This window comes from Macaca thibetana, chromosome 14 (genome assembly GCF_024542745.1).
Source record: "Macaca thibetana thibetana isolate TM-01 chromosome 14, ASM2454274v1, whole genome shotgun sequence".
NCBI classification, from domain to species: Eukaryota; Metazoa; Chordata; class Mammalia; order Primates; family Cercopithecidae; genus Macaca; species Macaca thibetana.
The window spans coordinates 56,345,711-56,360,712 of record NC_065591.1 but is presented as its reverse complement, the minus strand read 5'-3'; the positions used below and the strand labels follow the sequence as shown (position 1 = coordinate 56,360,712).

General features: G+C 41.0%; 1 protein-coding gene across 4 annotated transcripts in view; it reads right to left on the bottom strand.

Moving 5' to 3' along the window:
* Positions 1-15,002, bottom strand: part of DENND5A (DENN domain containing 5A) — a 130,470-nt gene that overhangs the window by 20,982 nt on the left and 94,486 nt on the right. For all 4 annotated transcript variants that reach the window (XM_050756070.1, XM_050756071.1, XM_050756073.1 and 1 more), the window contains 4 exons: positions 11,249-11,399; positions 10,479-10,572; positions 6,500-6,631; positions 1,401-1,553 (listed from right to left, as the gene is read on the bottom strand). In XM_050756070.1, the coding sequence (XP_050612027.1) occupies positions 1,401-1,553; positions 6,500-6,631; positions 10,479-10,572; positions 11,249-11,399 (530 nt within the window). The remainder of the gene's footprint in view (positions 1-1,400; positions 1,554-6,499; positions 6,632-10,478; positions 10,573-11,248; positions 11,400-15,002) is intronic.

Sequence of the window (15,002 nt, the reverse complement as noted above, 5' to 3'; positions counted from 1 at the left end):
TTTTTTTTTTTTTTTTTTTTTTTTTTTGAGGTGGAGTTTCCCTCTTGTTGCCTAGGCTGGAGTGCAACGGTGCAATCTTGGCTCACTGCAACCTCCACCTGCCGGGTTCAAGCGATTCTCCTGCCTCAGCCTCCCAAGTAGCTGGGATTACAGGCATGCACCACCACACCTGGCTAATTTTGTATTTTTGGTAGAGACGGGGTTTCATCAGGTTGATCAGGCTGGTCTCAAACTCCTGACCTCAACTGATCCACCTGTCTTGGCCTCCCAAAGTGCTGGGATTACAGGTGTGAGCCACTGCACCTGGCCTGCTATGAACATTTGCATACAAGTTTTTGTGTAGACATCTGTTTTCACGTCTCTTGAGTACGTATCTAGAAGTGGGCTTGCTAGGTCATATAAGAACTGTTTAACATTTTGAGGAACTGCCAAACTGTTTTCAAAAGTGGCTGCACCATTTTACATTCCCAATAGTAATGTATGAAAGTTCTCATTTCTCCACATCCTTAACACTTGTTACTTATTTTAACTACTCCAGTGGATGTGAAATAGTATCTCATTGTAGTTCCATTGGGTTTTTAAATATATAGCTATATATGCATGGGCATGTGTACACAGAAGAATGCTCTGAAAAACATATGTGGAAGATTGTTGCTATACCCATTAGAATGGACACTCCAGGAAGACAGAGATCTTGGTCTGTTTTGTTCACTGAGGTATTTCTAGTGCCTACAACAGTACCTGACATAGTAGGCCCTTGAGAAATACCAATGGATACTAATGTATTTTCTAATTTTTCCACGATAAAACTTCTTTTCAAAAAATTTCAAGTTATTTTCAAATTTAGAAATACATAAAAATAAAATGTATCTATCTTGACTACCAATTGAAAACAGAGTATTTTGAAATAAGGAAATTCTCTGGGTATTAAGTGGAAAAATCAAACTTACTCAACTTCCTGAGGCCTTTTCTCAAATGTTTAAACCATCTGCATACAAAGAAATGTTAATAACAGACTTTTTTTCCATTGTGAATATACGATTAGTGAAGAACCTTTAGTGTACAATTAGTACTTCCCGAGCTCCAACTCCTCTCTTTCTGGTCTATCTCTAGACTAGGGCCAGCTGCCAAACAGGACTTATCAGGTTGGCCTTCAGCTCTACCCCCAGGAAGAAAGATGCCTCTTTATAAAAGTCTGATAAACATACAGATTTATAAAGCTTATCTTTAAGGAAAATAGTTTGGATCACATTTATTTATTTGTTTATTTCAAATCTCACTCCAGAGCACTGCACACCATTCTTCAAAGCCAGTCAGCTGGACAAAAAGAGTGTGGGAAAGCTAGTAACTGAAAACAGGAAGACAATTTGCTCAGCAGAGAGAGGCAACACATCCATTACCTGTTTCACTTGTAGTCCATGACTCCAGATCCTTTCCAGGAGATCACAAAGGCTGGCAATCAGGGTGTTCTCTTCCACCCCTGTGATGTTCACCTCCCCATGCCCTAGCTCCACAGCTTCTCGGCCCATCTTTTCCACCAGCATCCTTTTGGTCTACAAGGAAGCAGTCAACAGGATTAAATAACCACAGTGAGCAGGATCACATACAACCGGAGAGGGTTCTGACAGCCTGCACAGTACATCTGTTGGGCTGGGAAGGACAGGATGAATTAGCCCCAAGGACACAGAATATATTTATACCCATATAGGTCAGGTTATAAGGGAGTGCATGCTTTAAAAATTTAGTTAAGAAAGGCCGGACGTGGTGGCTCACGCTTGTAATCCCAGCACTTTGGGAGGCCAAGGTGGGCAGATCACAAGGTCAGGAGAGAGGTCAGGAGATTGAGACCATCCTGGCTAACACGGTGAAACCCTGTCTCTACTAAAAATACAAAAAAAATTAGCCAGGCATGGTAGCAGGTGCCTGTGGTCCCAGCTACTCAGGAGGCTGAAGCAGGAGAATGGCGTCAACCAAGGAGGTGGAGCTTGCAGCAAGCCGAGATCGCGCCACTACACTCCAGCCTGGGCGACAGAGCGAGACTCTGTCTCAAAAAAAAAATTTAGTTAAGAAAAGGATAAGAACACAGTAATCTTTATGACTCCTGGCCAGTGACTTCACCACTCTGTATTCAGTTTTTGCATTTACAAAAGAAACAAATAAACCCTTCAGTCATGCTCACCGCTGACATTCTCTGATTCCCACTGCTTAAATGACCCTACTAAACAAACCTTCGAGCATACATACAACTTAGAAATATACCTGAAATAACTGTCAAGGGGACAAAAATTGAGGAGGTAATTTATTTTACATAAAAATTTTCAACTGCTTATTGTAAGATCATAACCAAGAAAACACACACTGCATAATGATAATCACAGTTTTTATTAAGTACTGTGTCAGGCATTGTACTTAGCATTTCATTATCTCATTTAAGCCTCCTAACAATCTATGAAGTAACTATTATTATCACCCTCAATTCACCAATAAGGAAATTGAGAAATATAGTAATCAATATACTAAATTTAAACATAGTATAAAATAATACAGTATATTTATACTCTAAGTATAGTATAATTCTCTTAAGTAACTTGCCCAAAATCTATACTTAATATAGCACTATATTAAATTATATATATATATAATTTATATATATATATATATAACTTGCCCAAATGAAACAGCAAAGTAGCAACAGATCTGGCCTTCGAACCCATATCTGCCTGAACTTTGAGTCCAAGTTCAAAAGATTTAACTATGGTATAAATTTGTGATATATAAAAATCTAAGAAAAGGAAAACAAATCACCCCAATCCTACCTTTCAAAAGCAGCAACTCTTAATATTTTGGCATATATCTTTCCACTATTACTGTTTTTCACCTTTTTATTGTGAAATATATTTTTTATATATATATATGCTATTACATGATTATGACCAGCACCAGGCCAGTATTTTCTTTCTTTTTTTTGAGATGGAGTTTCGCTCTTGTTGCCCAGGCTGGAGCACAATGGCGTGATCTCAGCTCACTGCAACCTCTGCCTCCCCAGTTCAAGCAACTCTCCTGCCTCAGCCTCCCGAGTAGCTGGGATTACAGGCATGCACCACCACACCCGGCTAATTTTGTATTTTTAGTAGAGACGGGGTTTCTTCATGTTGGTCAGGCTGGTCTCAAACTCCCGACCTCAGGTGATCTGCCCACCTCGGCCTCCCAAAGTGCTGGGATTACAGGCATGAGCCACTGCGCCCACCCAGTATTTTATTTATAAATACTGTCTGTTTATACCTTTGAAGCACCCCACGTGCCCTCTTCCATTCACCTTCCCACTCTAGAAGCAACCACTTACACAATGAAACTACAGAAAAGCAAGAAAATTATTACGTATATTTTAAAGCCTAAAATATATGGTTTGGTTTGCCTGTATCTTTTTTTTTTTTTTTTTTTTTTTTAAAGACTGGGTCTCTCTTTATTGCCTAGACTGGAATGCAGTGGCTCGATCATGGTTCACGTAGCCTCAACCTCCCAGACTCAACTGATCCTCCCACCTCAGCCCCCGCAGTAGCTGGGACTATCGGCGTGCATGTCTCTTTTGTGATTTTTCTTTTTCCCCCTTTAAGAGACTGGGTCTTAGTATGTTGCCCTGGCTGGGCCCGAACTCCCAGGCTCAAGCAACCTGCCCACCTCAGCCTCCCAAGTAGCTGGTATTACAGGTGTGTGCCGATACTCCTGGCTTGTGATTTGCTTTTTCACTCATGTTTATATTTGTGAAATTCATCCACACTGATGTGTATAACTGTTATCCATTTCCATTGTTGTATAGCATTCCACCATATGAATATACCGCAATATATTTATTAATTCTCTTACTGATTGACTTTTGGGTTGTTTCCAGTTTGGGGCTATTAAAAGAATGCTGCTGTAAACTTCGTGTACATGTCTCTTGGGACATGCTCCAAAAGTTTCTCTAGGGAATAACCTAGGAGAAGAATTACTAAACAATACTATGCTGTTTTCCAAAATCATCATACCAATTTATACTTCCAACAGCCTGTTGCCTCATGTGCAAGCCAATAGTTTGTGATGTTATATTGATTACTATATTTCTTCAATTCTAGATGCACATTGGCCCACATATTAACATGTCTAAAATTGGTATGTATTTCAGTCATCATTGGCTAGGAATAGGAAGTTGTCACAGCCAGGTCATGCATCTCATGACTTAAGAATTTTGACAGTCCAGGCCAGTTGCGATGGCTCAAACCTGTAATTCCAGCACTTTGGGAGGCCGAGGCAGACAGATCACTTGAAGTCAGGCGTTCAATACCAGCCTGGTCAATATGATGAAACCGTGTCTCTATTAAAAATACAAAAATTAGCCAAGCGTGGTGGTGCACTCCTGTAATCCCAGCCACTCGGGAGGCTGAGGCAAGAGAATTGCTTGAACCTGGGAGGCGGAGGTTGTAGTGAGGCGGGATTGCGTCACTGCACTCCAGTCTGGGTGACACAATGAGACTCCATCTCAAAAAAAAGAATGACAGTCCAGCAGCTTAGAAAAAAAAATGTAGAAATGCAGCATCACCAGTGTTCTTCACAGCAGAAAGGCAGAAGAGACAAAATTGTATGGAAAAAAATCACAGATATTACTCAGAGTAAACTGACAGAAGTTTTACACACACACACACACACACACACACACACGCACACACACAGGCCACGATGCCTGGCCAGAGTTTTTTTTAAACTGAATTTAAAATATCAGTACTGAGACACTAACCAGCCTTTTTTTTTTTTTTTTTTTTTTTTGAGAGAGGGTCTCACTCTGCAGCCTTGACCTCCAGGGCTCAAATGATCCTCCTATCTCAGCCACCAAAGTAGCTGGGACTAAAGATGCACACTACCACGCCTAATTTTGGTAGAGATGGGGTTTCACCACATTGCTTAGCCTGGTCTCAAACTTCTGGGCTCGAGTGATTCACCCACCTCAATCTCCCAAAGTGCCGGGATTACAGGCATGAGCCACTGTGCCCTGCCAATCTAGCTTTAAACACTAATAATTTCTTCTGCAAGAGACAGTATATTTTATTTCCTCCTATAAACGAACATCACTTCAAATGGGCACCACTGAGAACTGAAAGTGCAGGAAACTATTTTTATTCCATTGATAAATAAATAGGATGTAGTGGAAACTGAGATAGTTGAACTGCCCTAAAATTATGGTATGCTGACTTGGTTGAAAGATTCTTTTTATTAGAAAAGACATATAAATTCATAACTAAAACATTAAAAATTAAGAATAAATGTCTTTGTAGAACAGAGAAGAACATCCAAACAATCTAAGCTTAAACTGAATGACACATTTCAGCCTGGCACATAGTAGGTACTCAGCAAATTTATGTTTCTAGATAAAAGATATCATTACTATCAGATTAAAATAAAGGGGCAAAAACATTTGCATATATGTAAGACTAATCTGTTGAAGTAAGTCAGAGTGAAGACTAGTCTGATTTAAAGTACTGTAAAATGTTGAAAATTTAAAACTATGCCTGGAACCCCAGCTACTTGGGAAGCTGAGGTAGGAGGATCACTCAAGCCCAGGAGTTCAAGATGAGCCTGGGCAATATAGTGAGATCCTGTCTTAAAAATAAGTTTTTTATGAAATTAAAAACTACATCTCTCTGTTATTTTTGTTTGTTTTGAGATGGAGTCTCGCCCTGTCGCCCAGGCTGGAGTGCAATGATGCAATCTCGTCTCACTGTAACCTCCGCCTCCCAGGTTCAAGCAATTCTCCTGCCTCAGTCTCTCAAGTAGCTGGGATTACAGGCGCACGCCACCACGCCCGGCTAATCTTTAGTAGAGACAGGGTTTCACCATGTTGGCCAGGCTGGTCTCGAACTCCTGACCTCGTGATCTGCCCACCTCAGCCTCCCAAAGTGCTGGGATTACAGGCATGAGCCACTGTGCCTGGCTTGTTGTTCATTTTTATGGAATATACATTAAGTTTATATCAATCAAAGCATGCATGCTCTCAATTAATGGTATATTTTATTTAAAACAAATATACCTAATTTCAAACTAACAGGACCTTAAAATTAGTACTGTCTCATTATATTAATGATTTTTTTTTAAGACAGAGTCTTGCTCCGTTGCCCAGGCAAGAGTGCAGTGGTACAATCATAGCTCACTGTAGCCTTGACTTCCCAGGTTCAAACAATCCTCCCACTTCAACCTCCCAAGTATCTGGGACTACAGCTGTGTGCCACCATGCCCATCTTAATACTTTTGTAAAGACAGGGTCTCACTACATTCTCCAAGTTGGTCTTGAACACCTGGGCTCAAGCAATCCTCCTGCCATGGTCTCCCGAAGTGTTGGGATTATAGGCACGAGCCATCACGCCCAGCCAACAGTATTTTTAAAATCCAGAGGGAGTGGTCGGAGCCAATCCTTGGACTTACCTTGGCTGCTAACAGAAATAGCACACATACAGAGATGTCCACAGCTTACCTTATTGCGGCATTCCTTCAGCAGGCCCTCTACAAACTTCCAGTTGGTCTGGGCAATCACTGACGGAGAGAGGTTGGACAGTTTGGGCTGGCGAATAGTGCTGCCCATAGTCCTGGCTTCCTGGATGTACTTCTACATCAAACAGAAAAATAAAGACCCCTTGTGTCCAAGTACATAAACCAAAGGTCACCAGTACTGACGGGTGCCTGAAGAGGGCATTATTTTCTCACATTTTCTTTTTTTTTGTTTTTGAGACGAATCTTGCTCTGTTGCCAGGCTGGTGTGCAGTGCCGCGATCTCGGCTCACTGCAACTTCCACCTCCCAGGCTCAAGCAATCCTCCTGCCTCAGCCTCCTGAATGGCTGGGACTATAGACGCATGCCACCACACCTGGCTACTTTTTTGTATTTTAGTAGAGAAGGGGTTTCACCATGTTGGCCAGGATGGTCTTTATCTCCTGACCTGGTGATCTGTCTGCCTCAGTCTCCCAAAGTACTGGATTACAGGCATGAGCCACCGTGCTCAGCTTATTTTCTCACACTTTCTTAGCTGCCTCTTTCTAGGCTCAGATAGTTAGGAATAGAAAAATTTTAATTTAATTCTTGTATTAAAGGGAAAAACAGATGATTTCTGTTTTAGCAGATGTAAAGCACTCCCTGAATAGTATAATTACCTTTGATTTAAAGATACAAGAGTCAGGCAGGGTACAGTGGTTCATGCCTGTAATCCCAGCACTTTGGGAGGCTGAGGTGGGCAGATCACAAGGTCAGGAGTTCAAGACCAGCCTGGCCAACATAGTGAAACTCCATCTTTACTAAAAATACAAAAATTAGCCAGGCGTGGTGGTGCATGCCTGTAATCCCAGCTACTCGGGAGGCTGAGGCAGGAGAATCGCTTGAACTCAGGAGGTGGAGGTTGTGGTGAGCTAAGATCGCGCCACTGCACTCCAGCCTGGGCAACAGAGTGAGACTCCATCGCCAAAAAAAAAAAAAAAAAAAAAAAAAAAGATACAAGAGTCAAAAAACACATGACTACAGCAAATCTCAAATCTCTGTGTAACATTGAGAAAATAAGTTCCCCCACCAAGCTGAGAGGAATTTAACTCCTCTGCCCATATCAAAGATATCTACCCTTTCTATCATTAAGTATAAAATTAAGGCCTGGAAAATAAGATTGCACACTCAAAACAACAACTGCAATTATTTTGTATAATGTGCCGGTTATTCTTCTTCATATGTTGTTTAACACGGAACCCACATCAATGCAGTAAAATGCACTCTGATATCCTCTCAGTAGGTTCATGACCAACATTTTTACCCTAAACTTCTCCTTTCCCCCATATTTATTCCAGTGGCATAACTCTGTCCATTCTATCTTATGGCCCCTTAATCTGTCTCTACTACCAACCCACCAAGGTTAGGGTCCAATTACTATTCTTGGACTGCTGTTACCTGTCTCCTAACTTGCTAGCTATCTCCATACCACCCTCCTCCAAAATATTCTGCCCACAGCCTCCTTTACACATTTACACACCAAACTTTAGATCCTGCCATGTCCTCTACTTGAAATGCTCTTCTTACAGCTCCAAGGAGATGAAAAAGAAAAAAAAAAAAAGAAAGAAAGAAAAACAGCCAGGAGCAGCGGCTCACGCCTGTAATCCCAGCACTTTGCGGGGCTGAGGCGGGTGGATCACTTGAGCTCGGAAGTTTGAGACCATCCTGGGCAACATGAAGAAATCCTGTCTCTACCAAAAATACAAAAAAAAAAAAAAAAATTAGCCGGGAATGGTGGTGTGTGCCTGTGGTCCCAGCTACTCAGGAGGCTGAGGCGGGAGGAACGCCTGAGCCTGGGAAACGGAGGTTGCAGTGAGCCAAGATTACACCATTGCACTCCAATCTGGGTGACAGAGTAAGACCCCATCTCAAAATAAAATAAAAGCTCTTCTAACAATCCCATCTTTCTCTAAGGCTTAAAGAGATGCTTACTCCTCTTCCAAATCATCTTGTTTGATGATGACCCCAAGTCGAAGTAACCTCTGCTTTTTCTAATCAGTAATCAAACATTGGTTTGCTCCTCATATGGTCATTTCAAAAGATTATTCTCCTGAAGTTATCTTTCTGTCTGACTTTGCTCCCTTATATCAACTGGTATTCCCTGAGGACAAGACTAACCTCTTTTGTCACCTTTGTATTTCAAAGTGTTTACCTCAGTGATTTTTTTTTTTTTTTTTTTGCTTTAGCAAAGAATTCCTTGATACCTCAGTGATATGGTTTGGCTGTGACCCCATCCAAATCTCATCTTGAATTGTAGCTCCTACAATTCCCACATGTTTTGGGAGGGACCCAGTAGGAGGCAATTGAGTCATGGGGGCAGGTCTTTCCCGAGCTGTTCTCGTGATAGTGCACAAGTCTCACGAGATCCAATGGTTTTATACGGGGGAATTTCCCTGCACAAGCTCTCTCTTTGCCCACTGCCATCCATGTAAGACGTGACTTGCTCCTCCTTGCCGTCCACCATGATTGTGAAGCCTCCCCAGCCATGTGGAACTGTAAGTCCATTAAATCTTTCTTTTGTAAATTACCCAGTCTTGTGTATGTCTTTATCAGCAACATGAAAACGGACTAATACACTCAGTGATTCTGACCAAGAAAAAGTGGTCAATAAACACTGCTGAAAATAGTAATGAGGAAGTTAGGTGGAAGACAGACTTTTAAAATAACACAAATAACCAAAATTTCTTATGCTACTCTCACAAAAAAAAAAAATTTCAGTGTAACTATATCCTATAAATCAGCAGTTGAAAATTCATAACCATATCTTACAATTTTAATTTATTCATTAAAAACATAGCAAAGGGAGAATATGTTATTTATTTTCCAATTCACTGGGTTGCCAGACACATGAAAACAGTGTGCCTTCTTGGGTTCTATCTGTGCAAGATGAAAATTATAGGATCTTTTCTCAAAGATAAATTACTGAAATAGGTTTCTGAAGTTAACACTCATTTTCACAACTTCTTTGCAACTAAGTAAGGCACGGTCTACAACCTGAAGTTTATAACTAGAAACTTAAGAAGCAAGTTACAGTAGAGCTGAGAAACTCAGCTTACGAGCAATGAAGATTCAGGAGGTAAATTCAAGAATCTTGTGTTTCCAGGTACCTGATAATAATGTTCCTCTCCTTTAGTCTTTTGAAGAAGAAAGGGGAAAAAAAAAAAAAAAGTCAAGATTATCTGTTTTAATTTAAGGTAAGAAACAGCAGGAAAAAAAACTCTAACAGAATTAACTTCTTTCTGGGCCGGGTGCAGTGACTCACACCTATAATCCCAGCACTTTGGGAGGCTGAGGCAGGCGGATTACCTGAGGTCAGGTGTTTGAGACCAGCCTGGCCAACATGGTGAAACCCCATCTCTACTAAAAATACATAAATTAGCTGGGCGTGGTGGTGGTGCCTGTAATTCCAGCTACTCAGGAGGCTGAGGCAGGGGAATCGCTTGAACCCAGGAGGTGGAGGTTGCAGTGAGCCGAGATCGCTTCACTGCACTCCAGCCTGGGCAATAAGAGCGAAACTCTGTCTCAAACAAAGAAAGAATTTAAAAAAATTAACTTTTTTCCTATACACACACGTGCGCGCATGCACACACACGCACACACACAAAACACCAATTTTTAAAGGATTTCTCCCAAGTTTCAGACTCCTAACTTCTGAGGTTCCTATCAAACTCCCCAGGGAGCATCATGCATGAGTAATTACAACATGGTTAGTAGCTAGCTGGAATTTGTAAAACATCCTACATTCTGATTTGTGATAACCCAGGCCCACCATCAGATATCAGGAACTAGACCTATTATTAAGCCTTCTTTATGGGGTGAGGTCAATGCTGAGACATTTGAATCAGACCAGAGAACAGGAAATGAGAAAGAGAAGGAGCGCACAGCATGATAGCAAGGTCATCCTTGTCATTCTTAAGGTATCTTACCTCCCTCTGGTCATTGTCTAAACGCAGGTGTTCTGTGTGCTGCTTCTGCCGATCTTTCCGCCTCCACTGGGCAGGGGCATTCCTTTTCGTCCACCTAACACATCAGCATCAAAGCAGGCAATTAATAATGTCTCACTTAAAAAGCAATGTCAACTAACAGGAGAAAACATGAATGACTAAGAGCCAATGCTGGACACAGGAAATGACCAAGAAGTCACCAGAGACAGCTCAGAGACCTTGAGGAAGAGCAGATTAAAGATGAGTGACTGGACATGAAAGAGATACCTCCTCAGGGAACATGTCTCTCTTGAAACATCTACAAACACTTGACATATAGATCTAAAACTATATTCACTTAACTCTATCTGGGCTTTGATACAGTCATCTTCAAAAGCAACTAATGAGTAATTCTGCTAACTTATCTACTTTTCATTTCACGCTCTGATTATTTCAACTGCCATTTAATAAATACAATGCTAGCTTGCTGTTGAATGGGATCCAGGCATGAGATGATTTTAACCCATTTGCAGCTTTTTGCAGGTCCTGGACATATGGAGCTATCCCAATCTGCATAGTGGAGGCAGAACTGAAAGACATTCTGTCACATACTTTCTTGTTCAAATAAGCGAACAACCTAGATAGTCTGGGTCTTCTCCGTATCTACTTTACAAAATTACACGGTCTTCTGGGGATAAGAGCCCTAGCCCAGATACTAGATGACCCTATTATGGCTAGGGAGTTGGATCAGTGATTCCCTGGAGTTGACTCACTTGTTGCTGGCTGGCCCAGTGGAAAGTACATCAGACTGCAGCTTAGGGAAGAAGCCTGGCTCATATTTCCCTTGTCCAATCTTCATGTCAAGTAAATGTGGGTGAACTGCAATATGGTCAATTTTTGCCAGACGTAGTTCAATTGCTTTCTCTGGATGAGAATACAAACACATACACACATAAATACACACACAAATCAAGTCAAACATTTTTTTTAAATCTAGCTACTCTTCCATTTCCAGCCAAGATGGAGTAAAAGGGAATGATTTTCCTGCAAATAGGAAAAAACCCATGCAAAATATATAAAATGATAAATTTCAAAACACTGGACATCACGCAATGAAGGACAGGAACCCTGAGAAACAGGTAACAAATGAGGTAACCCCTAGAACTATCCTAGCTAACTGCTTAGAGACAGCTTCCAGGCTGTGGCTCAGGGAGGGAGGTCTAGGCAGAGACTGGTGGACTCCCTGAGTTAAGGAGACCAAGGTGGCTAGAGTTCATATGAATGGTACCAGGGAAGACAGAGAATCCAGGGGATCTGCAGGGTATTCAGCAGGGTAATGGGTCAGTTCACACAAGTGAAGAAACTACTCAAGGCTGGAGAAAGAATCATTGGAAAGGATTAGGAGAAACAATACAAAATGCTCACACGGGGCTGGGAATAATGCCTGTCCCCACCTGCCAGACTAGAAAACCTAATCACTCATGGGGCACTGAGTAATGTACTCAGAGGGCCGTGCCTCGGTAGTGGAGAATTAATCACAGCCTAAAGGATTCTCTGGTCCTGCCAGAGGAAAACACAAAGGAAAAAGGAAAACACAAAGAAATCGAATTATTTCTAAGTAACTTAACTATATCCCAGAACAAAGATTGAGAATATTTATAGGAATATAGAAGTATCCAGGACTCAAATAGTAAAATTCACAGTGTCTGGCATCTAATCAAAGATTACCAGGACCTGGTAGCTTACACCTGTAATCCCAGCACTTTGGGAGGCCAAAGTGAGGGTATCATTTAAGGCCAGGACTTCAAGACCAGCCTGGGCAACACAGTTTTTGAGACCTCATCTCGTAAAAAAAAAAAAAATGAGCCAGACATGGTGGCATACACCTTTATTCCTAGCTATTCAGGAGGCCGAGGCCAGAAGATCACTTGAGCCCAGGAGTTTAAGGTTACGGTGAGCTATAATTGCACTACTGCTCTCCAGCCTGGGCAACAAAGCAGAACCTCTTAAAAACAAACAAACAAACAACAACAACAAAAAATCAGAAACATAGAACTCAAACGTCTGAAGGTGAAAGCTGTGGAGATGAAAAATACACAGGCTGGGTTAAAAGCACACTCAACAATGCAGGAGAAAAACTAAGTGGGCCTGAAGCCATAGCAACAGAAATTATCCCAAAGAAGTCACAGAGGGAGAGAAAAAGCTGTTGCCATTAAAAGAGTATCAGGGTGCTGGGATAATTTTACGCAATCCCAGATATTACACATATGTGTAACTGCAGTCCCTAAGGTAGGGATGGGGACAATAGAAAAATTACTGGAAGAAATACTGGCCAGAATTTTTGCAAATTTGATGTAAACAAAAAAATCCACAGATCTAAAAAGCACAATGAACCGCAAGAACAAGAATCATGAAGGAAACTACACCAAGTCACATCATAATCAAATTGCTCAAAATCAGTGATAAAAAGAAAATCTTAAAATCTGCTAGAGAAAGTAGACATTTTGCATATAGAGAAGATCAAAATTAAGGATGACAGCAGATTTCTTATCAGAAAACAATGGAAGTATGATATGGTTTGGCTCTGTGTCTGCACCCAAATCTCACCTTGAATTGTGATAATCCCCATGTGTGGTGGGAGGGACCCAGTGTGAGGTAATTGAATCACAGGGGCGGTTTCCCTCATGCTATTCTCGCAATAGTGAGTGAGTTCTCACAAGATCTGATGGTTTTATAAGCATCTGGCATTTGCCCTCCTGGCACTCATTCTTTCTCCTGCTGTGCTGTGAAGAGGTGCCTTCCACCATGCTTGTAAGTTTCTTGAGGCATTCCCAGCCATGTGGAACTGAGTCAATTAAACCTCTTTCCTTCATAAATTACCCAGTCTTGGGTATTTCTTCATAGCAGCATGAGAATAAACTAATTACAAAGTGAGAAGACAGAGGAGCAACATCTTTTTTTTTTTTTTTTTTGAGACAGGGTCTCATTCTGTCGCCCAGGCTAGAGTGCAGTGGTGCGATCTTCGCTCACTACAACCTCCACCTTCTGGGTTCAAGCGATTCTTGCACCTCAGCCTCCTGAGTAGCTTGGACTACAGGCACATACTATCATGCCTGGCTAATTGTGTGCCTGTGTGTGTGTGTGTGTGTGTATGTTTAGTAGCAACAGGGTTTCACCATGTTGGCCAGGCTGGTCTCAAACTCCTGACCTCAAGTGATCCACCCACCTGGGCCGCCCAAAGTGTTGGGATTACAGGTGTGAGCTACCGCGCCTGGCCTGGAGCAACACCTTTAGAGTACTGAAAGGAAAAAACTATTAACCTATACTCAGGGAAAATACCTTTCAAAGACAAAAGAATTACAAAAGCTGAAAGAATTCATCACCAGCAGATCTACACTACAAGAAATGTTAAAGGAAGTCCTTCTGGCAGTAGGAAAATAATATCAGACGGAAGTATGGATCTACAGAAAAAAAAGAAGAGCACCAGAAATGCTAACTACACAGTTAATGTATTAGATTTTGTACTTATTATTTAAATCTCTTTAAAAGGCAATTGACTGTTTAAACACAAATGACCATGTAGTGTGAGCTTTATGACATATGTAAAAGTAAAATAAATGACAATACCACATAGGCTAGGAAGAGAGAAACGGAAATAGAGTTTTGTGAAGTTCTTTTCTGTTGTTGTTTAGAGACAGGGTCTCATCATGTGACCCAAGTTGGACTCAAACTCCTGGGCTCAGGCAATCCTCCCCCTTCAGCCTCCCAAACAGTGGGACTATGGGAGAACATGACTGTGCCTGGCAGTTCTGTACAGTTCTTATACTATGTGGAAAGTGATATTATATCACCTAAAAGTAGACTGTGATAAGTTAAATGTGTACTATAAATCCTAAAGCAATAGCTAAAATAACACGTTATAGCTAGTAAACCAATAAAGCAGATAAAATGAAATCATAAAAAAATGGAAAATATTCAATTAGTACACAAGAGGGCAGAAAAAGAAGAAAAGGGAACAAAGAACAGATGGGACAAATAAAAAACAAACAGCAAAATGACAGGCTTAAACCCAGCAATCTCAATAATCACATTAAATGTACATGGTTTAAAGACCTCAGTTAAAAATCTGAAACTGTCAAATTGGATAAAAATGCAAAACCCAATTACATGCTGCCTACAATAAATACCCTTTAAATATAAAAGAAATAAAAACAGAAATAGATTAAAAGTAAAATAATGAAAAAGACATACCATGTTAGCACTAGTCAAAAGAAAGCTGGAGTAGTTATTAATATCCAACAAAATAAATTTCACAGTAAAGAATATTACTCTGAATAAAGAAGGCTATTTCTATATATATTTTTTTAAAATAAAAATTAGCCAGGCATGGTGGCACACATCTATTGTCCTAGCTACTCGGGAAGCTAAGACAAGAGGATCCCTTCAGCCCACTACTTCAAAGTTACAGAAAACCATGACCACACCACTGCACTCTAGCCTGAGCAACAGAGCAAGACCCCATCACCA